This window comes from Tribolium castaneum, chromosome 5, assembly GCF_031307605.1.
Source record: "Tribolium castaneum strain GA2 chromosome 5, icTriCast1.1, whole genome shotgun sequence".
Classification (NCBI taxonomy): Eukaryota; Metazoa; Arthropoda; class Insecta; order Coleoptera; family Tenebrionidae; genus Tribolium; species Tribolium castaneum.
The window spans coordinates 2,626,030-2,650,346 of record NC_087398.1 but is presented as its reverse complement, the minus strand read 5'-3'; the positions used below and the strand labels follow the sequence as shown (position 1 = coordinate 2,650,346).

Genomic DNA, 24,317 nt, shown 5'->3' with positions numbered 1-24,317 from the left:
ATTTAGTTGTTTACACGATGATTTATCAAATGGTTTAACACTTTTATCTAAACACAAAACATTCTTTTTGCTAGATAAAAACGCGGCTAATAGACGCAAAACTGTCAATTGTCAAAATTCAAATCTGGCATGCGCTCCAAATTCGAATTTCTATGGCAATTTTTGAAGTTTGATCGATTTTTTTGTGTGAAAATGGCAGGTTTGCCGAAATTGCCGGGGCTCACCTTCACTGACCCCACTGTAAGTGGCAAAAACTTAACTACGCACAAAAACTTTACTTTGTAGCTGACCAGTTACCACCTATCCCAGACCTTTAGCATTTCAAATGGGTATAAAATCCCAAAGAACGACTACGTGGGGATAGGAAATCGGGAACTGGACTCAAATTCGGTCAAATTCATTAGTACCAACGACCCGGTCCGCTTCGATCCCTCCCTGACTTATGGACGAACCAAAGCAATTCCTGTCCAAATGTTCAAACCGCATTACGCCCTTTATGACCAAAAGTGTCTCACTTTTAAGGCTTTTTTCAAGCAGGGGGTTGCAGAGTCGCCCGATGAGTACTACAGAGTGAGGCATGTGAACATAATCTACTTTCTGGAAGACGATACGATCACGATTATGGAACCCCGAACCCCAGTAGGATAATTATTTAAAAAAAAAAAAAAAAACACGCACTTTTTGCAGAATAGTGGGATTGATCAAGGCAGGCTTTTGAAACGACACCGAATTCCCAAAAGCGAAGACGGGGAATTCTGGCATTGGAAGGACTTTGGTGTGGGCAGAAATATTGTTTTCTACGGAGTTGTCTATCATTTGGTGGATTGCGATACTTTTACAAGGGAATATATGGCCAGTCAGGGATTGGTAATGGCTGAACCTGAGCAATTACCGCCTGATCCCTACACCCAAAATAGATTAATGAAGTCGCATCAGAATAATTTTACTAAAACGCCTTCGGCGGATGATAAATTTAGACGCTTTCTGGAATATGACGGCAAAATTCTCAAGTTTGTCCTTTGCTATCTTAATTCTGGCAAATGACACAATTTTTCAGATTTAAAGCGATTTGGGACGACAGAGACTCGGAATATGGTGAAATAAGGAAATACGAAGTTTTATATTTTCTAGCAGATGACACTGTTGCCGTCAAAGAAATTCACACCAAAAATGATGGCCGGGATCCTTACTCCCAACTTTTACGCAAAACTAAATTACCAAAGGTATTAACAATTCGAAGAGGATTTTTTCGTTGACCGAACTTCAAATTAAGTCATCAGATTAAAAAGTTTAAAAAAGTGACTTTTTGCGGACCTGTGTTATTATTAATCGGCTTTATTATAACAAACTATTTATTTTTTAATTATAATGATTTAGATTTGGACCGACAGACCGGCCCACTTCCCCTCAATCTATCTGGAGACAACCGACGAAGAGGTCACAGAGTTCTACCAGCCTAAAGACTTACGCGTCGGAGAAACAATTTTCGTTCTAGGGCGGAAAATGCTCCTTTACGACTGTGATGACTTTACGCGTAACTACTTTAAGAAAGCGCTCTGCATGGAGCAGGGCCCCCCTATGGACATTTCAGAGAAGCCTAAACCACCCCCCGAGAAGAAAATTCCCCCTCATGACGGCATCGGTAGCTTGGAGGATTCCCTCCAAAACACCCTAACTTTTATGCCAAAACCGCCGCGAAAAGACGTGGTTAAGCAAATTCTGAACGCAAATAAATATCTCAGATACGAGATGAAGATGGATGATATACATCCAGAAGATTCAATTCGTAGGTTTTTGTTGCTGTATTCTTTGGGTGACAACACTTGTAAAATTTTCGAGCCCCCGATTGAAAATTCGGGGATTATTGGAGGGAAGTATTTGAGGAGTACTTTACTGCCGAAACCTAACACTAATCCACTTGATCCCGAATATTACTCGCCGATTGATTTTTATATTGGGGCTACGATAACTGTCTTTCAGCAGAGGTTTATAATCACGGGGGCTGACTTGTATGTGTATCGCTACATGCAAGCCAACTCGAGTAAATTTCCGTGCGAAGTCATTGAAAATATTCGGAACTATATGTTCAATAAAGGGTACCTCAAGGATGATATTGAGAAGCAAGTTGAGGAAAGTAAAATTGATATTGAAAAGGCTGAACGAGACGCGATAGGTGAATTTTTCGAAGTTTAATTTATTTACGTATGCTTGGGCTTCGTTTTAGGCAAAAACCTGATCTACACTCAGACCGAAATGGAAAAGTGTTTGGAACGTTTTAATATTAAAGACGAAAGAGAAGACCCAACTTTCCAGAAGGAATACGTGAAAGAACCATTGGTGATTCCAGAACACAATGTTCCATCATTCGGGATACAACCTGTTAATAACGAATGCCCCTACCCTATAACAACACCGCCGATTCCGAGCCTTGATTGCAAAAGTGAAGCGCAACGGATTGGTAAATATAAAAATATGAAATTTAAAGTAATTTTTGTGTTTTTTTGTGATTAATTAGCATCCACTGAGTACGACACGGAGGAGGAAAAAATCAAGAAATATTACGACAAAGTATTGCGCGAACACAAACACATTTGTGAGAATGCTGAACCACAACAGCCGCCACCAGAAGACGACTGTCTGGCAAAAGAACGCAAAGGGAAAAGTGTAAAATTTGATGATAACGTAAAATGTGAATAATAAATTTCTGTAAATATATTTCGCTTCCAATACAACGTTTTATTCTTACACAACTTTCACTACCTCCGGGAGAAATGTTGATCCATGGACTTGCTTGATCTCTGAATATTATTCAAGTTTGACTTAATTCTGCTTTCAACGCTGCCAGTGTCCGCAGTTTTCATTAGTTGTTTGTGGATAAACTCGGGATCAAAGTTTTGTTCCTTCCTTTCTTTTTCTTCCTTTTCTCGGTATTTTCTCACGTTGCGTTCGCGTTCTTTGTCCCTTAGAACCGCATTTTGCATCATTTCTTGTCTTAATTTTTCTTTTTCTTCTTCGGTTAGTTTCTTAGCTCTGTGTCTTTGGACAGGGGGAGGAGGTTCAGGTACTTTTGGCTTGGATATTTTTACATCATCGTGTTTTCTTGATAACGGAATTTTTTTACCATCTGAACTTACAAGACCGTAATTACGCTTTTTGTGTTTGGAAGAATCGGAATCGTCACTGTCGTATTTCTTGAAGTGTCTGTTTCTTACGTCTTCTTCACTTTCAGACTCACTACTGCTACTTCTTCTCCTAGTATTAGATTTTTTAATATCGGGACTTCTACTCCTGTTCCTATGTGAGTGGGAATCTTTTGCAGTTTTATTTTTTTGGTGGCTCCTTCCGGACTTTTTTCTCCTTTGTGTATCATCATCAGAACAGTCTCTTTTTTTCTCCTTCCTCTTGTGTTTCCTGTAATCATCACTATCTTCGCTATCGTGTCGTTTTTTCGATGATTTGTTTCTTGGCTTTTCGTCTTCACTGCTCTCATCGCTACTTGTTATTTTTCCATTCAAAATGTCTTGTAAGTCGCTTTCAGTCAACTTATCCTTCAGTGCTTCAAACTTGTGAATTAAAATCGTATCCAAGTTGCGTTCTTCTTTACTATTTTTCTTCTTCTTCCCTAACAACTTTTCCGTCAATTTGCTGTCCAAATCACTATCTGAGTCGCTAGATTGCTTCGACTTCTTCTTCTTCTTTTTCTTCTTTTTTTGGGCTTGTTGGGCTTTCAGCGCTTTTTGTAACTTTTTCAATTGAACGGGATTTTGTAAAAATTGCCGTCTGGTCTCTTCTTCACGTTTTTTTATCGCCACCAGCGGGTCTTCTTGCAATTTTGTAGACAAATCTACCTAAAAATCACAATAAAGAAGAAGAACTAAATGCCAATTGGACACAAACCTGTTCGGCTTGTACAACTTTATTGAAGTCCCTAATTGACGGTGGAATACACTCGTGTTCCACGCGGTTTTTCGGCGGTATAATTATATTTTGTTGCTTCTGTTTTTCCTCTTCATTTAACTGCTCTAATGTTTTGTCAACTTTGCGCCCCAATAAGTACTCCTCACGCTCCACCAAACTGTTGGGGCCCTAATACAGCGCGTAAAAAACTAATTAACAAAAGAAATATTTTAATTTACTTTGTACATCCAGTCCAGTTTTTTCTCTTCATTGCCTTGGTTGAACATTGTTCCCAAGTTGAGGTTACGGCAATATAAATATCCAAAGAATAAATTATAACTAAATTGTTTCGTCTTCACTACTTTCACAATCACTCAAAATGTTTTAAAACAGCATTTACTCAATAATTGATTAATTATTTGTAAAATAAATAATTAAAAACACACCCGCTGTAGTGTCAAAAAAATAATGGTAGTGGCTGTGGCTCCATGAAAATTACAGTCGACCAGAAAATCAATGACCTAGTTTTGCAAGGCAGCTGGTATAATTAGTTGCATACCTAGCAACACTCGTAGCCAAAAAAATTCATAAATCAAAAACTAATAGTCTTCAAGAAAAACGGCTTGTTCCAGAGAATTCTACGGCTCTTAAAAAATAGAAAATATCTAAAATCTTCGCTCGCTAATTTATTCTTTGTCTAAATTTTTTATTTTTTTAGTCTTTATTTAAAATTACAATAATTGTGATTGAGATAAGTAGGTACTACTTCGTAAGTTTGCTGTAGGTAAAGACCGATGAGTAATAACTAATAACCCTATGACAAATAAATTTATTCTAATTATACACCAGACGTCAACGTTATTTCTCCGACAAGAAAGATGGACCATTTATGGCAACATAAACACATAACCGATGTTTATTTCATGTTATTTGCAACTTTTACCATCATCGCGTTGGCATTTTTAAAATTTGTGAAAATCTCTCTATGCTAATAATAAAATCACAAATCATTCGTAGCACTTTCTATCAGAAAAACATAAACAATAAGCCATCTCATTTGAAAAACACCGACAAAGAAGCGCAACTTTCTTGCTTTAACCCACTTCTATCATTTCTAAAAACCATGCAGAGATTAATTAATTTGGACGCGTTTTAATGAGCCAATTGTCGGAGACTTCACCGCTGGGTCACGACACGAAACTCGCAGGAATATCATTCCTGCGATTGCAAACACGTCAGTATGTAAACAAAGCAATGCCAAGAACATTCAGTTGATCGCAGGAAACGAAGAGATTGGCCAGCAGGAGAACAAGGTGGGCTGGGGGCCACACCATGAATCAACACTGCCAAGTGCAGTTCGCGATACCATTACTACCAAGACACAACTGCGATTTTTGCGGTGGAAAAATACCAAACTAGGGAAAAACAACACACACAAAAATTGCCAGTGTTCAGAAATTATCGAAAACGTGTCTTTTGCGAAATTAAAATGACTTTGTGATTGTGATGTGGAAAATTGTGATTTTTGGTTTTGTGATCGCCTGTGTCAGGTGTCAAGGGTAAGGGGTCACAAACATTTAAATAAAAAATAGTAAAGTTGCATAAAAGTTTAATACAATAACGAATATCTAGGTTTATGGGAATTTATTCCCTAATTAGTGTCGCTAATAAAAGCTGGGTAACGTCCCTGTATGCACTTCAAGGTTTCTCGTTTTATTATTATTCAATAGAAGCTGAAACAGTCATTGGGTTTACAATAGCATGATCTTGATCTTAATACATATTTGGATAAAAACTGCACAATCAAGGACAATTTCTGCGGAATAATTTGGGACTTTCCGGTTTCTGCCCAAATCTTTTCCTTATAAGGAATCACACATCATTCGATGAGTGAAAATTAAACAGAAATTTCCTTTCGGTAACATGATTGTGTGACTTTAGTTTCACTTTCCATATACGTGTCACACATCTTGTGATGTAAAAAGTGCGTGAGCGAAATTCTCAAGCCCACATGTTCCGTAACAAAGAACCTGTTGGGCTTTATTTTGAGCACTTTTCTGGTTCTTTTGACATTTGAAAAAATAGAAAGGCAAAGAAGTGAAACCGAATTTCAAGTCATCAAATAACAAGTGTTTCTGCTTCAGTGATTTTTATTTCCCCATAATTTTCGTTTTTTGCTCATTCTAATAACACGTTTTTAGTCTGCGTCTAAGCGCTAATATGTTAATGACGGTTATTATTATAATATTAATAAGGCTATTATTAAGCACGATTGCGTAAAGCCCAGCTATTGTACATAAAAATTGGGACTATTTCCCTATTCATATCGGCCATTGAACTGATAAGTGCTAATAATGATTGTAAAATGCGACCTGTTCTACACACCCACACGAAAATAAAAATTAACGAACAAATCTCCAGACGTGAAAGTTACTCGCGTTACGATTTTCCTAATTTTTTCCCCCGATGCATAATAACAATCACTGCAAATTCCTGCAGCTGGTCCATTAATTGCCAATACTTTCGCTCGCTTAATTCATTGGCAGAATAAAGTTAGAAAGTGGAATAATTTTTGGGTGATTTCGCGTAGGTTTTACAAGGTCGTGGGGCCAAGAGCAGTCCGCCCCAACAGCGAATACCATGTTGCCGTTTCAATCCAACAAACATCCGAACCTACGACAGTCCGAGCAACTCTTCAAGGCATTTCCCCGAACGGTTCGATCTACACAAGCGACGACCGGGTAGAAGTCCAGCCTTACACGTCCCGAATCCTCCGGTTGGAGGTCGGAGACGTGGACTCCGGCGACTACAAACTGGTGGTTTCCGGAAAGGGCGGGGTAGATTTTTACTCCGACTATCCGGTAGAGTTTGTGGAAAAAAGCTACTCGGTGTTTATCCAAACCGATCGAGCGGTTTACAAACCCGGATCCAAAGTCTTGTTCCGGGCGGTTGTGCTCAACTCGCAGTTGAAACCGGCGGCGGAAGTCCGGAATGAACTACTCCACATTTTTGTGACGGTTTGTTTCACTTCCTGTTGTTTCGAACAATTCGGTAACTTTCTTAGGACGGGCAAGGGAATCAGATCAAGGAGTGGAAAGGAATCCAGGCTTTGAGAGGGGTCTTCACCGGGGAAGTGAAACTGAGCGAGAGTCCGGTTTTGGGAAACTGGAATATTTCGGTCAAAATCCACGGACAAACATTCAGCAAATCAATAGAAGTCGCTGAATATATTTTACCAAAATTCATTGTAAATATTCAAGCGCCCAAACACATGACTTTCAAGGAAAACATCCTCGTTGCCAATATCCAAACCCAGTAAAACGAATTTAAACAACGCAAATGTGTCTCGTTAATTAACGAATTGTAGATACAATTATGGGAAAAAAGTCAAGGGAGAGGCCACTGTGACCGTTTATCCCACAATTTTCTCCGGGGTTATTCAACCCATTTTCCAGAACCCGATCCGGAAAGTAATCCCGATCGAGGGTTCGGCCACTGTCACATTCGACATTGCCAAAGAACTCAAACTGACTGACGAGTACGAAAGGGTTGTCATGGTCGATGTAACAGTTGAGGAAGCTTCAACGGGCCGCCGACAAAACAATTCGGTCGAAGTCCATTTGCATAAATACAATTATAAAATGGATCTAATTAAAACAGCCGATTATTTCAAACCGGGGCTCAAATACACAGCTTATGTAACAATTCCCGTGGTTTTTTTTCAATCACTGCTAAATTTAATCGTAGGTCAAGGTTTCAAGTCACGATGGGACTCCCCTACGATCGGAAAATAGGGAAGTTACGGTCAGATACGGCTATTCGCGAGCTGATGAAGTCTATGTTACTGAGAAACACAGGTTGGATAAAAACGGTGTTGCGAAATTGGAGTATTACACTCCGGTGAATGTTACAAACACCACTGCTCTCAGGATTGAGGTGCGAATTATTTTAAGCAAACAAATTGCGATTTTTTCATTTATTTGCTTGGTTACTGACACATTAAAAAAATCATTATTGAAAAAATGTGGTACAGGAGCAATTTTTGGAAAATTGACCGGCGGTGTTTTAGGCTCAGTACCAGGACCTCAAGGAGCGCATTTCGCCAATTCCTGCTGCGGTTTCGTACAGTAACACTTTCCTGCAAGTGTCGCTCGAAACCGAAAGACCGATCGTAAACCTTGATGTTGAAATTTTAGTCAATTGCACTGAACGTTTGAGATACATAAGCTACGTCCTGATGGGACGAGGCGACGTCCTGAATGCCAACACCTTCCAAGTTGACAACATGCACGAATATCGGTTTCATTTCACGGCAACACATGCCATGGTCCCGGTTGCCCACCTCATAGTGTCTTACGTGCGTGACGATGGAGAATTGGTGGGAGATGCCCTCGATATTGAAGTTGATGGGCTTTTGCAAAACTACGTACGAGTGTCTCTAATTGTAATTTTCCAAATAAAACTGAACTTTTAGATGGAGATTCAAGTCAATCCGGTGGAAACCGAACCCGAGCTTGATATCGACATAGCGATCAGAGCCCAGCCCAATTCGTACGTTGCTATAATGGCAGTTGACCAGAACGCGGTCAAAATGAGACCTGGGTTTGATTTAACCCACAGTGAAGTAGCGGAAGAATTGAAAAAATACGACCCGGCCCAACAATCACCATATTCCATGATAATGCACGACAGCAAGTACCATTTCTTCTGGAAGCCGGGGGCTGCCAACCCACACAGTGCCATTTACGTAACTATTACTCACTTCTAGAGTAATACAAATAAACTGTTTTCAAATTTCCAGAATTCGGGGGCCGACTTATTGACCAATTCTCACGTCAACCGCCACCAACCGACTTGTAATAACACCACTTTATGAATTACAAATTATTGATTAATTTTTGCCTTCAGTGGAGGATATTTACTTGCGGCCCGTTTTCTACGGCACTAGCACCGTCAAACCCGACCGCGGCTTCGGCCTGCCTCTCCACACCGTCACCAGGCCGCCCCTGGCAGGTCCTTACGCTTTCAGTCGAATCCCTAAGCCCGTTTGGAACAAACCGAAGGTTTACTTGACTGAGGAAATCGCCGATACTTGGCTTTTCACCAACTTTTCGTCGGGTTACGAAGGCAAAACTTCAATTCGGCGAAAAATACCAAGCTCTCTGAACACTTGGGTCGTCACTGGCTTTTCCCTGGACCCCATTCATGGGCTGGGACTGACCACAACTCCCAAGAAAGTCAAAGTATCGAAAAGCTTCGTCGTAACGCTTGATTTGCCGTTTTCGGTGCAACGGCGAGAGATTTTAGCTGTGCCTGTCGTTGTTTACAATTATATGGACAAGGATGTGAACGCCGAAGTCACACTTCACAACCCGGAACAGAAATTCGAGTTTGCTGAAGTTTCAAATAATGTTAACTCGACCAGAAGTAAGTGTTTGTTTTGACTGGGCGTCTCTTGAGTTTGAAATTCCAGAAGTGGAGTTGTACAGGCGCAAAAAAATTAGCATCAAACGAAACAGCGGCACGTCAGTCTCATTCATGATACGGCCGTTGAAACAAGACACAATCGAGATAAAAGTGACCGCAAACAGTCCGAAAAACCAGGACGTGGCAATTAAGCATCTTCAAGTCACGGTGAGTTGGTGAATGTGTGCCAAAATTTTTACCACCTTTTCCAGACTGAAGGCGAGACGGAATATTACACAAAAACCGTCCTCATCGATTTACGCAACAACCCCAACTACAAAAAATCAATCAATTTCACGATCCCACAAAACATGGTCACCGGTTCGGAAAAAATCGAAGTTTCAGCTGTTGGTGATCTCCTAGGCCCGACTATGGTGCACCTAGAAAATTTGATCAGACTTCCAACAGGATGCGGTGAACAAAATTTGATTCATCTCATGCCGAATTTAATCATTTTGCAATATCTTCGCTACACGAGACAAGTTACCCCAACCATTCAAAACGAAGCGTTGGATTTGCTCGAAAAGGGTTACCAACAACAGTTGAGTTATAAACGCAAAGATGGGTCGTTTAGTGCCTTTGGAATGAGGGATGAGAAGAGCAGTGTTTGGTAATTTACTTGGGCGAGTTTTGAACTTTTTTCAATAATTTTTGCAGGGTTACGGCTTATGTGGCTCTTACTTTAAGGCAAGCCAAAGGCCATATTTACGTTGACGAGAAAATTATCGAAGGTTGTCTCGAATGGTTGGCGAATATTCAGGGCCGGAATGGAAGTTTTGTCGAAGTGGGGTCAGTTATTTACAAGGAGATTCAGAGTCGGGAAGGCAATAGTTTAGCCTTGACGGCTTTTACTCTCTTGGCTTTTATCGAAAATCAGGTATTTTTCCCATTTTATGTTTGGTAATTTCATTTTTTTTTCCAGAAATATGCGTCCACTTATAGCAATACAATTAACAAAGGATTGGATTACATTGCACGGTACATTTCTGAACAAGAATCAATCCATACGATAGCTTTGTGTAGCTACACTCTTCAATTAGCCCGTCACCCGTCGAAACAAAGCGCTTTCAACTTGCTTGACCTCCGTTCAAAGAGCCGAGGCAACTTGAAATGGTGGTCTAAGGACGTCCCAAGTAACGAGATTAAAAATCCCTGGAACAAATTACCGCGTTCCATCGATATCGAGACTTCAGCCTACGGTCTTTTAACCTTCCTTGAGGCCAATTACTTCGAAGACGCAATCCCTGTCCTGAACTGGCTACTAGACCAGCAGAACAGTCTCGGAGGTTTCACCTCATCGCAGGACACTTTCGTGGGCCTTTGGGCCATTTATAAACTAGTCCTGAAGTTGGCAACTAACGTAAATATGCAAGTTGAGTTCACTTACGGCAAAGACCAGCGCCACAATTTCAACGTTAATAAAAACAACGCAATGATTGTGCAAAAACTCCAACTACCGAAAGACATACGTGAAGTAAACGTGACGGCTCAGGGCAAAGGCTTGGCCGTTTTTAGGGTCTCGTATGAGTATAATATGAACGTAACCGGGCCTTGGCCCATGTTTACGCTGGACCCACAAGTGGACAAAAACTCGAATAAGGACCACTTACAAGTGTCGATTTGCACAGGGTGAGTATCAAAGAAGTCAAAAAACTGGGATTAATTGAAAAATCGCAGATTTGTGAGTCGCAATTTGAGTGAAACCCCTGAAAGCAACATGGCAGTGATGGAAGTGAACCTCCCGTCGGGTTTCACCGCCGATATCGACTCCTTGCCAAGCCTGGAAGTGTCCCAAAATGTGCAAAAGGTCGAAACGAGCAACGGCCTGACTAGAGTCACCCTCTACTTTAACAACGTGTCAAGTGTAAACGAATACTGCCCGACAGTGTCCGCTTTTAGGACACATAAAGTCGCAAACCAAAAACCCGTCTCGGTTATTATTTTCGATTATTACGACAGTTGTAAGTTTAAGTTTGGTTTTAAATTTTTGGGCTCATTTTGTGTTGTTAGCGAGACGTGCCAGGCAATTTTACCGAAGCCGAACGTCAACTCTGTGTGATATATGCGAGGATGAGGACTGTGGTGATATTTGCACCTCAAAGGCGAACCCACAAGTCGGGGAGGACAGTCAGGAAGGCAAAGGCAGCTCGGCTGCTCTGCGTTCGAGTTGGTTGGGTTTCCTAGTTGTTATGTTTGCCATTGTGCAATTGTGATTGGTGCCGGCGGTACTTATTGACGAAACCTTTAACAAAATAATTCGCTAATACGTTCCTCAGTTTGGTAGAAAAATAGAATTGTTCTTGGTACAATTATAGTTATGTGTTACCAACTTTACCACGCAAGTGGTGAAAAGTGCGTCATAACATTTTACTAACACTACTAGTCACCGGTCTCAGTAACCCCTTAGTTGACTGAATTAAGGGTCAAGTGATAAACACAACTCCACTCTTGTTTTGTTTATTTTTATAAAAACTAGTCTTTGGATGTGAAAAAAAGATTACACTAATAAAATTCACAATTACTGAACACTTTGTTTCTCTTCACCTCCTCGCCTATCGGTCAAAACCTTGACGATCTTATTCTTGATTTTGACGATAAGTTTCTCGTTGTCTTTGACCGTCAAGACAAGTCTTTTGGTCGTGATGTTATGCAACGGACCGAAAGCTAAAGCAACTACGGTGCACGCTAAGCAGATTACGTTATAAGGCATACTAAAATCGGGCGTCGGTAACGTAATTACCATATTTTCGGTGCGAACTTGCACCAAGTAACCACTTCTCGAGGCATTGAAACTATCAGCGATCGTTGAGCCGTCTTGCGGCAAACCGGTAAAATTCCGCGCAAGCGGTAAATTAGCCGAAATTATTGCAGAGCCAATGTAAAAACCGTGATTGGCATCAGGTGGGTACTCTTGCCATTTTAGAAACACGTAATCAAAATCGACGGACACGGACGTAACGGAACGTGCCGGCAATTTCAACAGGAGTTCAAGGTGGTAAGGTCGCTCCCTTTGGCGGCCCGGAATGTAACGAATTTTCAACGGCTCGGCCTCCAAGCCGTTCACCTCAATTTTGAGCGTGTGGAGGTAAATAGGGACGTACCATGGTATATTTTGCAACACCACCACGTCCAAATGACTCCAATGGTTGTTGTAAATTTTGGTCACAATCCCTCCTCTCTCCTGGCCATAGCCCGTGATGTACTGATTGGCGTGGAGAGACGGGGGCGCGTTCAATAAAACACTCTCCTTGCCCAAAAAATTCGCATTCAAGCTCATGGCATACGGTCTAACTACGTATTTAGCGAAAGTGTTAACATGACCGCCACGAATCGACGTCACGTAATCGTCCGGACTTGGGGTTAATTGAAATGGAACACTGGTATTACTGGTGGTATCGATGTAAATTGTGCTGGTTTCGGCCAATGGGCACCGCCCCATCAACCCCTGACCGAATAATTTGCGAAACGACCAGTTTTTCGTTCCCAGAATTAAATAATCGTAAACAAGAGACACAGTTTGTTGCAGTTCTAACGACACGAACTCGCACGAACTGTCGCGACAAACCGGACGCATATGTATAGCCACTGAGTGATAGCGCGTGTTGTGAATATAACCTGAGTTTAGGAGCGAAGCTAAGCCGCTTTTCGATTCGCACGGTAACAGCTTCTTCCAAGGAGTCAGATTTTCCGTGCAGACGATTTCGCGCGGGAGACTCGAGTATCTGTAATAAAGTTAAAATAATTGTTTCCGAGGGGTGTGGAGTTACCTAACAAATGATGAATTTAAATTACTGCCTGAAAACACCCCTTTCGGCTTGAAAGTGTATTCGGGTCTAATACTGTTGGCCTTGTCTATAAAATTCAAGCTGGCGCACAACAAACCAGACAATGAGCTCGCCAGCAACTTCCAGTTCTGGTCCACATCTTCCGTGGTGTCCTTAAACCAAGCCCACACTTCAGCCCCAGGAGCAGCGTCCAAAATCGGGTAACCCCAAGTCTCATAGCGCCACAAGCCGCCAGTCAACGACACGTGGAGCTCCTGTACGTTGTATCTTTCGACTATTTCGCCGAGGGCGCGGGGGAAAATATGAGTGTGTCTGACTGTAATCACCACAATCAGGGATTATTTCACACGATTTTGATAGCTTACATGTTTCCTGTTCCGGATTTGTATCCCATTTGGTAGCAAAGTGGAAATGGACGTACAATTGGTCGCTGTACAGAGGCTTGATGAAAAGTTCTTCGGTGAATTTATCCGGTTTTGAGGTTAAGACACCGAATGGCGAAAATATTAGGACAAGTAGCGTGGGAAGGAACATGTCGCTATTTACATTTCCGTCCAAGGGCTATTATGAACGCAGTGTTACGCGGAAATCGCGTTTTTATTCATGTACAATCGACTTTTTGGCTATTTTTTAACCGACACTGACGTATCTTCACCATTTGTGAGTTAATTTTGACAATTGACGCTAAAGGCGGCCACACACTGACAGGGGATTCAAAATGAATTATTTCTCTTTGAAACTTTTTTTCCTCTACTATTATGTTAGATTAAGTTTGGGTCCGTAATAATATAAAATTTAATTAAGTCATTTAATTATTGCAAGTTTATAATTCACTCTGTGATTCCCTGAATAAGAACAAACTACATCTGATTGGTTTAATTTGGTCACGTGACCAATTAATCCGACTTTTGTGTCATTCAAAATGGCAGTTTTAAAGTGTCAAATGTAAAATTCCATTATGCCATGGCAAGAAAAAAATTGAAGCAGAAAAAGAAGAATAAACCGAAAAAGCCCAGTTTTCTTAATTGTTTTATTTGTTTAACAAACAGCGATGAATCCGATGATTCGGCAAGTTTGCCTGACAGACCTAAAGCTTCCAAAGCTCCAAAACAAGCCATAAAGCAGCTTCAATCCACATCTAAAATGTTGACTGCTCAACACGAAGTTTCGGTTACTTATCGGACCTCTTCATTCTTCGTGTTGAATCCTGAGACGGAGCCGCAAAATAAAGCACCCAACAATAACATGCTCTTGTCTCAGGCATATTTAGAAAAGCTGCAGAGTGATTCTAAAGAACCAGAAAAGAGTCCCCTTTCTGACAAAAAGTCTTCCATCAGTGTTGAAGATAGAGAGCAAAAAGACCAACTTGTGAAAACAATACTGAGCAAATATCTTCAAATAAAAAGACAAGAAATGTTAAACCGGGAACAAGACCATGTCCATCAATTTTCAAAACCTCCCCCGCCTCCGAAACATCCCCAGAAATTCAATTGCCTAAGGATGGACTGCTCGAGCGATAGTTCCGAAACTGTCCTTCTGGACACTGATCGTGAGGAAAGACCGAAAGCAGATTTTCCAACGAAGAGTAGAAGTGCCCCAACTACAAGCACAGCGCATGATAGTCTTGCTGATATTTGTTTTAAAATGAGTCGCTACAAACAACAAGACAACAAATCAGACAGTTACGTGACTTGTTGTAGCGAGGACAATGTAACTCCTCACAAAAAAAAGTTGGAGTTGATTTTCAATCACTCCTCTGACGAATTTTACTCTGTGGAAGATTCGCCCTTTGCTGTAGACTATGCAATAAGCTGTGAGGGCACCCCTGTTACTACAGGTACTCTCAAAGCAGATAATGCAGTAAGTTTCAACTCTGCGTTGCAGATTTGAATCACTGGCGGATTTTACTTGCAGTTGCAAAATGCTAAAGGGGAACAAAAATATGAAGGCGTGACGACGTGTCAAACTTTGACTCTGCAAGAGTTACATCTTAAACCGACAGTTAAAGATGAAGCAGACGATGTGAACAATTCTTCAACATCGCTCAAATGGAAATTAATTATATCACATCATGGCGATGAATAATTAATAAAAAACGTATTTTTTTCAAAAACTGTTTAATTATTTTGATTAGAAAGGTCCAGTGGGGGCAAGGATTGCGACGTTAAGACAAATTTATATTCATCGGTTTCGTGGAAAACGAAGAAATGATCGGCAACACTTGGCACACAAACACGCAATATTTGAATGAGGAAAAACATAACGACTGCCACCAGACAAACTCCGTAAATAATCATCAGTAGTATGTTTTCTTGCACATGTAGATCTATCAAAATTCGTGGATAATAAAAATTATTTGCGGTAAAATTAAGACTGACTACTGCAATACTCATCGTATAATTTCGGCGTACCGCAGTTACAATTGCCGTCACATTCCAGAAGTTTATGAATGCAGAAAACTTGGCCCTTCAATATGCAAACAATCTCGTTTGACGAACAGTTACCAGAAGTGCCCAAAACTTGAAACATTTATTTATTTTTCTTCGATAAAAGCACCAAAAATACATTTTCCTGAAGTTGCTGTTACTTTAATCGTTCCAAAAAAATCCCAAAAGTCAATTTTAATTGAAAAGTTTCTGTCACGGACCACATAAGCATGCATTCGATGTTGCAGTTCATTTTTAGTCTGATTTGGATTACTATCCAAATCTGCACAAACATCTCCGAATTGTAGACTGCCAGAAACCTACTTTTGTGATTAACTTTTGAACAAATCACCCAACTTTACCATAAATACGCCCCCGTTCATGGTACACGTATTGTACGTTTTATAATTGAAAAATTCCACCACCACTATGGTCATACATTTATCACCACAGCTCTTTTGGAACTGTGGTCTGATAATATCAATGGTGCAATTTCTGGTGTAGGATGGGACAGGTCGCAGTAAAACGATGCGGGCGTCTGAAGACCCCGTCCCATAAGGTAAATGGATGCTTGTGTAATAATTGTTTACACAATCTTCGGTCAAATCTACAAAAAGTGTTATGAACCGATTTTTTATATCATTTACCGATGATTAGTTTGTTGAGATTATTGCTAAATACACTGCCTAGGATCACGTGGATCAGTCCGGCAAATAAAACTGCGGTTTTTGCCAGTGGCATAACTTTGACAATTAACTATCCATAATTAAATTATTGAATTAAACATGTTGTCCTTGATGTATATTTATGATTCTGCCAGTGTATGTTTTTAGAGATGTACTGTTTTGTCTTTTATTTTCCGTTAAGGACCAGCTCAATCCGTGATTTTTTCCAGATCCGTCCCGTTTCCATAAGATAGGGGCTATATTTTTTTTGGAAGGAATTATGTGATCATAAGTCGTCCGCTATATTTTTTAAATGGAATTTTGAATTAAAAAATTATTAAATAAAATCAGTTTTGTTAGTTTATTATAACAGAGTTCAAGAGTAATAGAAAAAAAGAAAAAAAATCGTTTTTTCCGAATTGACTCTTTTATTTCGCTACATTTCGCAACTGCAGTATTTCGTTATAGAACTACAAAATATTCTTCCAGTCGTGGCGTGACTTGAGCGTCCTCTCTGGATAATCCAATGAATCAAATAATAAAGAGTTAAAAACCATCAGCGCCGTCCCGTCAGTGCGATTTCATCTGTAGTGAGTGTATCATGGCTTCGCACAATGGCAAAAATTTCATTAAATAAGATTTTCGTCAAAAATCGTGCAAAAGGGACCAAATCAGCAAAACTGAAATTTAGCACAAATCGCAGCAACTCGTGATAGGTAAGACAACTGGTAGTTTGCACGCCTTCGTGATTTTCCCCAAATTGTGCTTTTAAGGACTTCCTTCCTGTGTCCTAAAAGGTATAAACTCGTGTTGCATTCCGATTTCTCGTGGAAATTTCTGTAGCGAATCGCCCCCACAGCACAGCTCGTGTTTTCGGGACCTTGGGGACCACCCCCTAGCTCGTGTCAGATATTTTCGTTCCGTGACATGCAAGTCATTAGCCGTCTGTTGCAGGGCTGGGGGCTGTCGGAATGATGGCCACCGCTGTTCAGAAGAACAGCCTCGAGGGCCTCTCCAACGGCAACGGCCTGGTGCACCCGCCCCTCAACGGCTACGGGGGCGACGTGGAGGAGGTCAGCGCCCCCGAGGCGGCGGCCGGCGACAGTGCGGTGGAGGAGCCCGAGATAGACATCATGATAAACAACGTGGTGTGCAGTTTTAGTGTTCGGTGCCACTTGAACTTGCGCGAGATCGCTCTGAACGGTATCAACGTCGAATACCGCAAGGAAAACGGCAAGATCACGATGAAGCTGCGAAGGCCCTACACCACCGCCAGCATCTGGTCCTCGGGGAAGGTCACCTGCACGGGGGCCACCAGCGAGCTGCAGGCCAAGATCGCGGCGAGGAGGTTCGCTCGTTGTTTACAAAAACTAGGGTTTAAGGTGCGCTTCAACAACTACAGAGTGGTTAATGTGCTCGGGACCTGCTCCATGCCCTTCGCGATCAAGATCAATTCCTTCTCGGAAAGGCATAAAGAGGCTGAGTATGCAAGAGATTGTTTTTTGGGGGGTTTTCTCACGGGTTTTTTGCAGTTATGAACCTGAATTACATCCCGGAGTCACGTACAAACTACAAAGTCCTAAAGCCACCTTAAAGATATTTTCCACAGGCAGTGTTACTGTTACAGGTAATATTGATTAGTATATCACAAGGCTATTTGTGTGCTACTGCTGATAAAGATTAGACCGAAAGTTTAAGATACAGCATAACTACTTTTTAAATAATTAGCTAAAGTTGGTATTGGTAGTAAAAATTATCTTCTTACACACAAATTATTTCCCATTGTTTTAAGTACATACCGACCTAATCATTGCGCTCTGCAGTGTAAAATTTTTTTGCGATTAGTGACTCATTAAATCATTCAGTGACTCAATTTAAAAATCTGATCAGATATTTCACTATTAGGCGACTTAAAAAATTGTAAAGTCAATTTAAATCTGCTGCTGAATTTTGATTTGTTTGTCCTCATTTTGTATGTAAAAGTTACATCACTGCTCCAGATTTTTCTTTGTTTTCTTTTTAAGAAAAAACTGTAATAGAACTTATTTAACACACGTCATAACAATAAATAATAATCAATAAAATTCTTATTACTACTTGTGTAATTTTTTCTCTGACTAGGTGAGGACACGTCAGACAATCGTTAAAAGTGTGGTGCGTTTTTCCTCTGTAAATACATTCTCCACATATTGTTAAGAACGAACTTACGTTAGACATTATAGCATATTTAGGCAGAGACGATAGCAATAAATTTTAATTGTCAGTAGTATTTAAAATGTTTGTTTCAATAGTGGAAAATTAATATAACCAAAAATACTGCAGTAACCTATGATATGTCCAGTTTATTACATTTACTATATTATCATATGATTGTTTTTATTAGAATTTAATGACAGACTGATAAGGTTGAGTTTATCTGAAAATCTCATTTATGCAATTGGCAAAATTCAATAGGAAAACATTAGACGGAAATGTTTGTTTAGTAATCGATACTTGATAAAAATGATTCAGTCAGAAAGTCTATTATACTATGGTTATTACATTTCTTCAGTAATATAATTAATTAATTAAGTATTATTAAGTCGCTACACAAAATAATATTTCTTATATTATTGTAAAACAATGCTTAAATGTTGTTTTGTGCAAAAATACGTCGCCAGCTTCAAAATGCCTTATGCTTTGAATGTAATTTGAACTGAAAAAAATTCTAAACGATCAAAGGTCCAAATCAATGAAAAGTCATAACTAGTCTACAGTTGTCACTAGTTTGTTTAAATTTGCGTACCAACTGAGCGAGTTTGGTATTAAAACTACATTTAATTTAGGAAGAAAATGTTCTCTTGAGAGTGTAAAATGTAATTTTGTATTACATAAAACATTTTGGCCTCTTTGGGGACTTTAGCAATTTTGTTAAACTTTCCTCAACTTCCAAGGAAATTAGGTGAAGTCAATTTAATATTGAATAACGGAACTTTATCTCTCTTATGTTTTTTAATTTGTATGACATCACAGTGTATAACAAACTTGCGATAAGTGAAATGTCAATAATGTACTTCTTTTAAACCTTTTTTCAAACACGTGCCTTGATTTTCATTCCAACAAAACGTTAAACTCGTGTTAAGGTTAAATGTTTTATTTCAAGAAAATTTATTATCTTGTTGTATCATTATAGTTTATTGATATGGAGGTTCTTTACATTATTGTTAATAAATAAAAGAACAGTTTATAAGATCGTCCTTTCGAGGTAATGCATTGTAATAAATTCCGTTTCTGAAAGGAATCAATTCAACCGCAGCTAAGAGCTTTATTATTAAAACATTGCATTTATTGCTAATTGAAATGAACTCGCCTAAAACGAATGAATGAATGACCTGTGAAACGTGCGAGTCAAACTCTTTATATCGTTTCTTATAAGGGACGGAGGTCATGATCTCGACCGTTGCGTTAATTCAAAGTGATAGCGATCAAAATTTTCCTGTGAATATTTCAAGTGATAGCAGATTCCGGAATTTCGATGATAAATTTAATTAGCTAACATTCGTCCTAACAGTAAATTTAAATGATCAACATTTATTACGTTTTTGGAGTGATCTAATCAGTTGAAGACAATAGCAGTAACAGTTTTGAATTAGAAAGAAATTATCGAGTTATTTGTTTGAATGTAAATGTAGCGTTTTCCCTCGGCAAGTATGTGTTTGAGACGGTATTTTTACAGCGCCGAGTGTGGCAGACGTTCAAGCCGCCATCGAATACATTTTCCCTTTGGTGTATGAGTTCCGTAAAGAGCGAACCCCGGAAGAGGCGGCGCTGCTCGCTTTGAAGAAGTCGCGCCAGATGACACGTAGTCCCGCTTACGACGAAGAAGAAGAGTATCAAGAAGAAGAAAGTGACTGGGACTAGAGTGTAGTGATGGTGTTCTTTAGCTATAATTTGTTTAGTGACTTTTCCTCGATTTCTACGTTTTCGTGCTTATTTGACAATTCTTTCGAGTATTCGGATCGTCCGCATTTATCACGGCCAAAGAATGCAAATCAAAATTCTATCGCTCCAAATTTTATAAGAAATTTTAATCACCGCGGACGTCCGAAGTACAATACGAATAACCGACTGTTTTTCACACTCTTGTATAAAATAATGTATCGTGTATCTGATTATCATTAATAATTTATTTGATATAATTAGATAGAGCTGTAGGACTAATCGACTGATGAACTACGAGTACGAGTGGCAATAAGTGATAGTGACCCACGATATTTCGGTCCGCAGCTTCTAGAGTAATGTTCATGTAGACATAAGGCCTAGCATCGTCAATTTGTACTTCGTAAAGCCAGTGATTGCACTTATTTCTTTCATCAAGTGTAGCTACTGCATCCGATTTGTTTCTCTTGAATATATTTTTACAAACTTGAATTAAACATAAGTGTCTTACTTGTATGTGTCGTTGTGGGTTGCTTTACTTTTGTACACCTGACAAAACCAAAAATTTATCGCAATTTGGCCTATATGACATTTCTTCTGACGTTTGAGTATGAGTGCTTTTACTTCATTATGAACTCAATAATCAGTAGTCATTATTGTATTTGATGTTTCTGGGTAATTAACACTCGTACTATAAATCGTGTCGTCAAAATAAATGTGATTCAAAGTAACCACACTTCGTGTAAGATTGACTGTAAAAGCAATTAGGAACTCCCTGAGCCTTATTAATAGTAATAAAATTTAACTAATAAAGACAACTGTAATTTCGTATCAGAATTTGTTTCGGTTCTATTGGCACGTGCTTTATGGAAATTTTTTGTTTTTTTAGGACGTCCGGATCTTTGTTCCTTCTACATATGTCAGAATATGTGTAATGTTAATGTATACCAAATCAATAATTTAGTAGTTAATTGATCCATGATCATGTTAGAGATATTAATTGCTTTCCTAAGTTAAAGCTTGTTCTCATAGTGTGTATTATAATTTTTATGCGTATCTACTGTATTCTGAATGTAGATTTAATAAAGTTTTCTCATTTTGTTCAAATTTCTTTTCTCTAAAGCCCTGCCCCTCGGTCAAAGATAAATCAACAAAAATTTAATGCAAGTCTATTTATTCAGTACATTATTATTGTTAGTATCTACATATTTAGTTAGTAGTATTTATTATAACGCAACGTTCGTGTCAAAATTCCATAATCCATCAAAATTCAACGCAGGTGAGTTAAATGAAGAACCAATTCTAATATAAATAACTGGTTATTGAAGTAATTTTTAGTTTTAGTTATTACCTCTGGATCTGCATTAAACAGACACATGTTGAAATTGTAAGCTTTTTCACACTCCATTGTTCCTTCTAAAACAAAAATGTGATATGTATTTATTTTTTTTTTACTTTGCCTGAGTTACTTACTTGGAATATCACGACATTTATCTAGCGCCGGAAGTAAAATATTTTTCACAGCCGGATGGACGCTACTCAGAATAAAATCATATTGAATCGATTCATCCATGTTCATCTAAAATAAATAATTTACTTATTATTTTTTTACTATTATCACTTTACCCATTTTGAAGTGGTCATCAAACATTTCATATAACACTGCAAGTAAATTGATTACTACTGAATTTGTTATTTAATGAAAAAAATAGTTACCATCATTTTCGGGTCCTTAACATGAATGTTGTAATTTTTGTGATCACCTACAATAAAAAATTTAAAAAAAAATGAGTGAGAAATGGAAACAACCTTCGGTTAAACCCATCTCTTTCAAGCAGTGGTCATGCAGCTCGTTAATGTAATCTTTCAAATCATCGGGTACCACAATCTAGAAAATAGAATTTGTGAAATACTTACGATAAAATATTTTTTTACCTCAGCTGTGGCAAAAGTAAGGGTGGCCAGTACAACAAATAAAGCTGCTGGTAACATTCTGGACATTTTTAAGTCATAATGGACTGTAGCAAGTTTTTAAACATTTTATCCCACTATACTTTGTGTCAAATCTTCCTGTACCTATTGTTGATTTTGACATAAACGATTTAATCTCATACATTTGTTAAAACGAATTGAATGGCAACAGGAAAATGTATGTTAAGATTACTAATTTTGATGCTAAATGTGCTTTTTCCGACTATTTGTTTGTGAAAAATTGGTGTTATTAAAGCCCAAGTCAATCTCAAAATATTGCAGGGTGCTTATTATTGTGTATAAAGAAAAAGTAGCTTCAGTTTTAATTTTTACACTTTTCTTTCGACATGTATATCTTTCACCGTATTCTCTGTATTCTGATAAGCAACGGAAAGTTGAATTTTATCATTCTTTCTCGATAATTTTATAAATACAGGTAAGAATTTAATTAGTTCTACATTTTTTTATTTTGGCAATATGTAATCACATTAAAATCACCTTTTACGGAAAATCCGTAATGAATTAATTATTTATATCCTGAACAAATAACAATGTTGTATAAAAATCGAACATTCTAGAAACTTTGAAACATAAGTTTGAGAAATTGAGTAAATGCCAGTAAGATAACATATTTATTTTTAAATCATTAATTTTCCGATTGTTTGGAAAATTGTGTGTGAGCGCAGTTAGGAATTTTACACAAAAAAAATAACTTTTTTTATTGCTACCACTTATGCTTATTAGGTAAATACTCGGGTAAATAAAACAAATTGGTATGCTGCTAGCTGTATATATTTTTTCTATTGCCACAAATTCGAAAACAAAATAATTATGAACTAAACATTTATTGAATTAGAACCCAATCCTAAAATAAAAAAGGATGCACCTGTAAAGTAAACCATTCGTTTAGAATTAATACTTACCTCTGGTTCAGCTTTGTTCATACAATTAAAAAAGCTAAATGATTTTTCGCACTTGTCGCCCTCTGTTAAACGCAATTTTTAAATATTTAAAGTTTTCAATAAAAAAATACGTACCCGCTTTTTTCCCACAGTTTTCTAATTCTGGTAGAGTGATATGTCTTATCGAATGATGAATTGTGTTTTTTATGTAATCATATTGTAAATTTTCGTTTTCGTCCATCTAAAGCATTCATTAATATTTATACAAAAATGGAAAATTCAAACATACCCATTTAGCTTCAACAAAAACACATTTCATGAAACACTGAAACAATTTTTTTAAATAAAGAAGTAATTATATCAGACTTACCATTATTTTAGGGTCCCTGTCACCTATCTTGTAAGCTTTCAGGTCATCTAATGAAAAATAATTAATTAGCTGTTTACTTCAAAAAAATAGCTAATGTAAGTTATACCTTCGATGATAAGTATTTTACAAATTTACTAATATTATTTAAAAAAATAATTCGGTTAAATGCGACGTATATAAAATTTGAATATTTTTTCGTACAAACCTTTAGTAAGTCCTATTTGTTTGTAACAGATATCATAATACCCATCAATTTCTGCTTGAAGATCCGGAGGAATATCAACCTATGTAAAAATAAATAAAATAAGTGATTAGTTCGTTATTTTTTCTTACTTTAGCAAAAACAAATAATGGACAAACTATAAGAATTATCAAGTTCTTTAATGGCATCATAATTGATGAATTACTGCTAAATCTTAAAAGATCTACGACTTAAATACTTTTACCCCACTTTTGTGATTTTAAAAGTTATGTTTATCCAATAATTGATTAACGACGAACTTGCGTATTAAGTTTGTAGGTCAGTATAGTATACTACTTAACACAAACATTGATTTGCATACTTTTTGATATTTACCACTGAAAATATAAAATGACAAAAATAATAATTTAGAAGATTTTTTTAGTTTTTGGGAGCCAGTAGGTTTATTAGGAAAATAAAAACATTGGTTTAAGCCGATTTTATTCAAGCTCCAATAGTTTTTGTGTTGCAATATTACGTCGTGCAGTATATTGTCCATACGTGTTACTTATTACTGTGTGCATCCAATTTCCTTTGTTTTCTATTAAATCAAGGTTTACAGAATTATATTTTAAAATAATCATGCATGCATACTACATAACTAATAAGTTATTAGAAGAGTATCTGAAATTAAGAATTAAGATCTGATGTATGCTGTATTAAATAAAAGGAAACA

The 24,317-nt window shown here is 38.1% G+C and overlaps 7 protein-coding genes and 1 non-coding gene across 9 annotated transcripts; 3 read left to right on the top strand and 5 right to left on the bottom strand.

The window, feature by feature from the left end:
- The first annotated feature begins 104 nt into the window (after positions 1-104).
- Positions 105-2,732, top strand: LOC661506 (EF-hand domain-containing protein 1). Its single transcript, XM_008195978.3, has 7 exons — positions 105-240; positions 286-639; positions 688-1,010; positions 1,058-1,223; positions 1,378-2,173; positions 2,225-2,458; positions 2,516-2,732. Exons 1-7 carry the CDS (start codon positions 130-132, stop codon positions 2,695-2,697), a joined length of 2,166 nt encoding a protein of 721 aa, XP_008194200.3. The 5' UTR covers positions 105-129; the 3' UTR covers positions 2,698-2,732.
- On the bottom strand, positions 2,691-4,396 carry LOC661548 (pre-mRNA-splicing factor CWC25 homolog). Its single transcript, XM_967699.4, has 3 exons — positions 4,137-4,396; positions 3,898-4,086; positions 2,691-3,848 (listed from the first exon to the last, which is right to left on the bottom strand). Exons 1-3 carry the CDS (start codon positions 4,182-4,184, stop codon positions 2,757-2,759), a joined length of 1,329 nt encoding a protein of 442 aa, XP_972792.2. The 5' UTR covers positions 4,185-4,396; the 3' UTR covers positions 2,691-2,756.
- A 779-nt stretch (positions 4,397-5,175) lies between these two features.
- On the top strand, positions 5,176-11,889 carry LOC661594 (CD109 antigen). The gene is made up of 15 exons (XM_015980459.2): positions 5,176-5,456; positions 6,488-6,914; positions 6,962-7,212; positions 7,265-7,595; positions 7,645-7,833; positions 7,967-8,323; positions 8,372-8,644; positions 8,699-8,753; positions 8,806-9,324; positions 9,371-9,531; positions 9,576-9,973; positions 10,021-10,240; positions 10,286-10,992; positions 11,041-11,324; positions 11,374-11,889. Exons 1-15 carry the CDS (start codon positions 5,404-5,406, stop codon positions 11,574-11,576), a joined length of 4,428 nt encoding a protein of 1,475 aa, XP_015835945.2. The 5' UTR covers positions 5,176-5,403; the 3' UTR covers positions 11,577-11,889.
- Positions 11,805-13,824, bottom strand: PIG-T (Phosphatidylinositol glycan anchor biosynthesis class T). The gene is made up of 3 exons (XM_967789.5): positions 13,514-13,824; positions 13,131-13,464; positions 11,805-13,085 (listed from the first exon to the last, which is right to left on the bottom strand). Exons 1-3 carry the CDS (start codon positions 13,680-13,682, stop codon positions 11,882-11,884), a joined length of 1,707 nt encoding a protein of 568 aa, XP_972882.1. The 5' UTR covers positions 13,683-13,824; the 3' UTR covers positions 11,805-11,881.
- A 1,508-nt stretch (positions 13,825-15,332) lies between these two features.
- Positions 15,333-16,351, bottom strand: LOC103313258 (uncharacterized). The gene is made up of 5 exons (XR_010334409.1): positions 16,222-16,351; positions 15,937-16,181; positions 15,714-15,894; positions 15,527-15,667; positions 15,333-15,474 (listed from the first exon to the last, which is right to left on the bottom strand). It is a non-coding gene; the product is annotated as an uncharacterized LOC103313258 (transcript).
- A 421-nt stretch (positions 16,352-16,772) lies between these two features.
- Trf2 (TATA box binding protein-related factor 2) lies at positions 16,773-21,264 on the top strand. 2 transcript variants are annotated; one of them, XM_015980461.2, is made up of 5 exons: positions 16,773-16,955; positions 17,013-17,036; positions 17,194-17,722; positions 17,772-17,866; positions 19,955-21,264. In XM_015980461.2, the coding sequence occupies exons 3-5, from the start codon at positions 17,211-17,213 to the stop codon at positions 20,137-20,139; spliced, it is 792 nt and encodes a 263-aa protein (XP_015835947.1). In that variant the 5' UTR covers positions 16,773-16,955; positions 17,013-17,036; positions 17,194-17,210; the 3' UTR covers positions 20,140-21,264. The 2 variants fall into 2 exon arrangements, with proteins under 2 accessions (XP_015835947.1, XP_015835948.1); XM_015980462.2 differs by lacking the exon at positions 17,013-17,036.
- A 50-nt stretch (positions 21,265-21,314) lies between these two features.
- Positions 21,315-22,246, bottom strand: LOC103313228 (uncharacterized). Its single transcript, XM_008195979.3, has 7 exons — positions 22,093-22,246; positions 21,967-22,045; positions 21,874-21,920; positions 21,784-21,819; positions 21,631-21,736; positions 21,509-21,573; positions 21,315-21,459 (listed from the first exon to the last, which is right to left on the bottom strand). The coding sequence occupies exons 1-7, from the start codon at positions 22,156-22,158 to the stop codon at positions 21,442-21,444; spliced, it is 417 nt and encodes a 138-aa protein (XP_008194201.2). The 5' UTR covers positions 22,159-22,246; the 3' UTR covers positions 21,315-21,441.
- Positions 22,247-22,902: 656 nt separating this feature from the next.
- On the bottom strand, positions 22,903-23,861 carry LOC107397961 (general odorant-binding protein 56d). Its single transcript, XM_015980176.2, has 7 exons — positions 23,734-23,861; positions 23,606-23,684; positions 23,401-23,447; positions 23,320-23,355; positions 23,166-23,271; positions 23,052-23,113; positions 22,903-22,993 (listed from the first exon to the last, which is right to left on the bottom strand). Exons 1-7 carry the CDS (start codon positions 23,791-23,793, stop codon positions 22,973-22,975), a joined length of 411 nt encoding a protein of 136 aa, XP_015835662.1. The 5' UTR covers positions 23,794-23,861; the 3' UTR covers positions 22,903-22,972.
- Between the last annotated feature and the right edge of the window lie 456 nt (positions 23,862-24,317).

Excerpts from the sequence above, each read along its gene's own strand:
- LOC661506 (XM_008195978.3), top strand. The coding sequence starts at position 130 with ATGCGCTCCAAATTCGAATTTCTATGGCAATTTTTGAAGTTTGATCGA. Across the intron at positions 640-687 it reads TTATGGAACCCCGAACCCCA|AATAGTGGGATTGATCAAGG; the intron begins GTAGGATAATTA and ends CACTTTTTGCAG. Across the intron at positions 2,459-2,515 it reads AAGTGAAGCGCAACGGATTG|CATCCACTGAGTACGACACG; the intron begins GTAAATATAAAA and ends GTGATTAATTAG.
- LOC661548 (XM_967699.4), bottom strand. The coding sequence starts at position 4,184 with ATGTTCAACCAAGGCAATGAAGAGAAAAAACTGGACTGGATGTACAAA. Across the intron at positions 4,087-4,136 it reads AACTGGACTGGATGTACAAA|GGCCCCAACAGTTTGGTGGA; the intron begins GTAAATTAAAAT and ends GCGCTGTATTAG. Across the intron at positions 3,849-3,897 it reads AAGTTGTACAAGCCGAACAG|GTAGATTTGTCTACAAAATT; the intron begins GTTTGTGTCCAA and ends TGTGATTTTTAG.
- LOC661594 (XM_015980459.2), top strand. The coding sequence starts at position 5,404 with ATGTGGAAAATTGTGATTTTTGGTTTTGTGATCGCCTGTGTCAGGTGT. Across the intron at positions 7,213-7,264 it reads GTTGCCAATATCCAAACCCA|ATACAATTATGGGAAAAAAG; the intron begins GTAAAACGAATT and ends AACGAATTGTAG. Across the intron at positions 9,532-9,575 it reads TTAAGCATCTTCAAGTCACG|ACTGAAGGCGAGACGGAATA; the intron begins GTGAGTTGGTGA and ends CACCTTTTCCAG.
- PIG-T (XM_967789.5), bottom strand. The coding sequence starts at position 13,682 with ATGTTCCTTCCCACGCTACTTGTCCTAATATTTTCGCCATTCGGTGTC. Across the intron at positions 13,465-13,513 it reads AAATCCGGAACAGGAAACAT|TCAGACACACTCATATTTTC; the intron begins GTAAGCTATCAA and ends TGGTGATTACAG. Across the intron at positions 13,086-13,130 it reads TTAAATTCATCATTTGTTAG|ATACTCGAGTCTCCCGCGCG; the intron begins GTAACTCCACAC and ends ACTTTATTACAG.
- Trf2 (XM_015980462.2), top strand. The coding sequence starts at position 17,211 with ATGATGGCCACCGCTGTTCAGAAGAACAGCCTCGAGGGCCTCTCCAAC. Across the intron at positions 17,723-17,771 it reads GAAAGGCATAAAGAGGCTGA|TTATGAACCTGAATTACATC; the intron begins GTATGCAAGAGA and ends GGTTTTTTGCAG. Across the intron at positions 17,867-19,954 it reads AGGCAGTGTTACTGTTACAG|CGCCGAGTGTGGCAGACGTT; the intron begins GTAATATTGATT and ends GTATTTTTACAG.
- LOC103313228 (XM_008195979.3), bottom strand. The coding sequence starts at position 22,158 with ATGTCCAGAATGTTACCAGCAGCTTTATTTGTTGTACTGGCCACCCTT. Across the intron at positions 22,046-22,092 it reads TTACTTTTGCCACAGCTGAG|ATTGTGGTACCCGATGATTT; the intron begins GTAAAAAAATAT and ends TCTATTTTCTAG. Across the intron at positions 21,737-21,783 it reads TGATGACCACTTCAAAATGG|ATGAACATGGATGAATCGAT; the intron begins GTAAAGTGATAA and ends TATTTATTTTAG.
- LOC107397961 (XM_015980176.2), bottom strand. The coding sequence starts at position 23,793 with ATGATGCCATTAAAGAACTTGATAATTCTTATAGTTTGTCCATTATTT. Across the intron at positions 23,448-23,605 it reads ACAAATAGGACTTACTAAAG|ATGACCTGAAAGCTTACAAG; the intron begins GTTTGTACGAAA and ends ATTTTTCATTAG. Across the intron at positions 23,356-23,400 it reads ACAGGGACCCTAAAATAATG|TGTTTCATGAAATGTGTTTT; the intron begins GTAAGTCTGATA and ends AAATTGTTTCAG.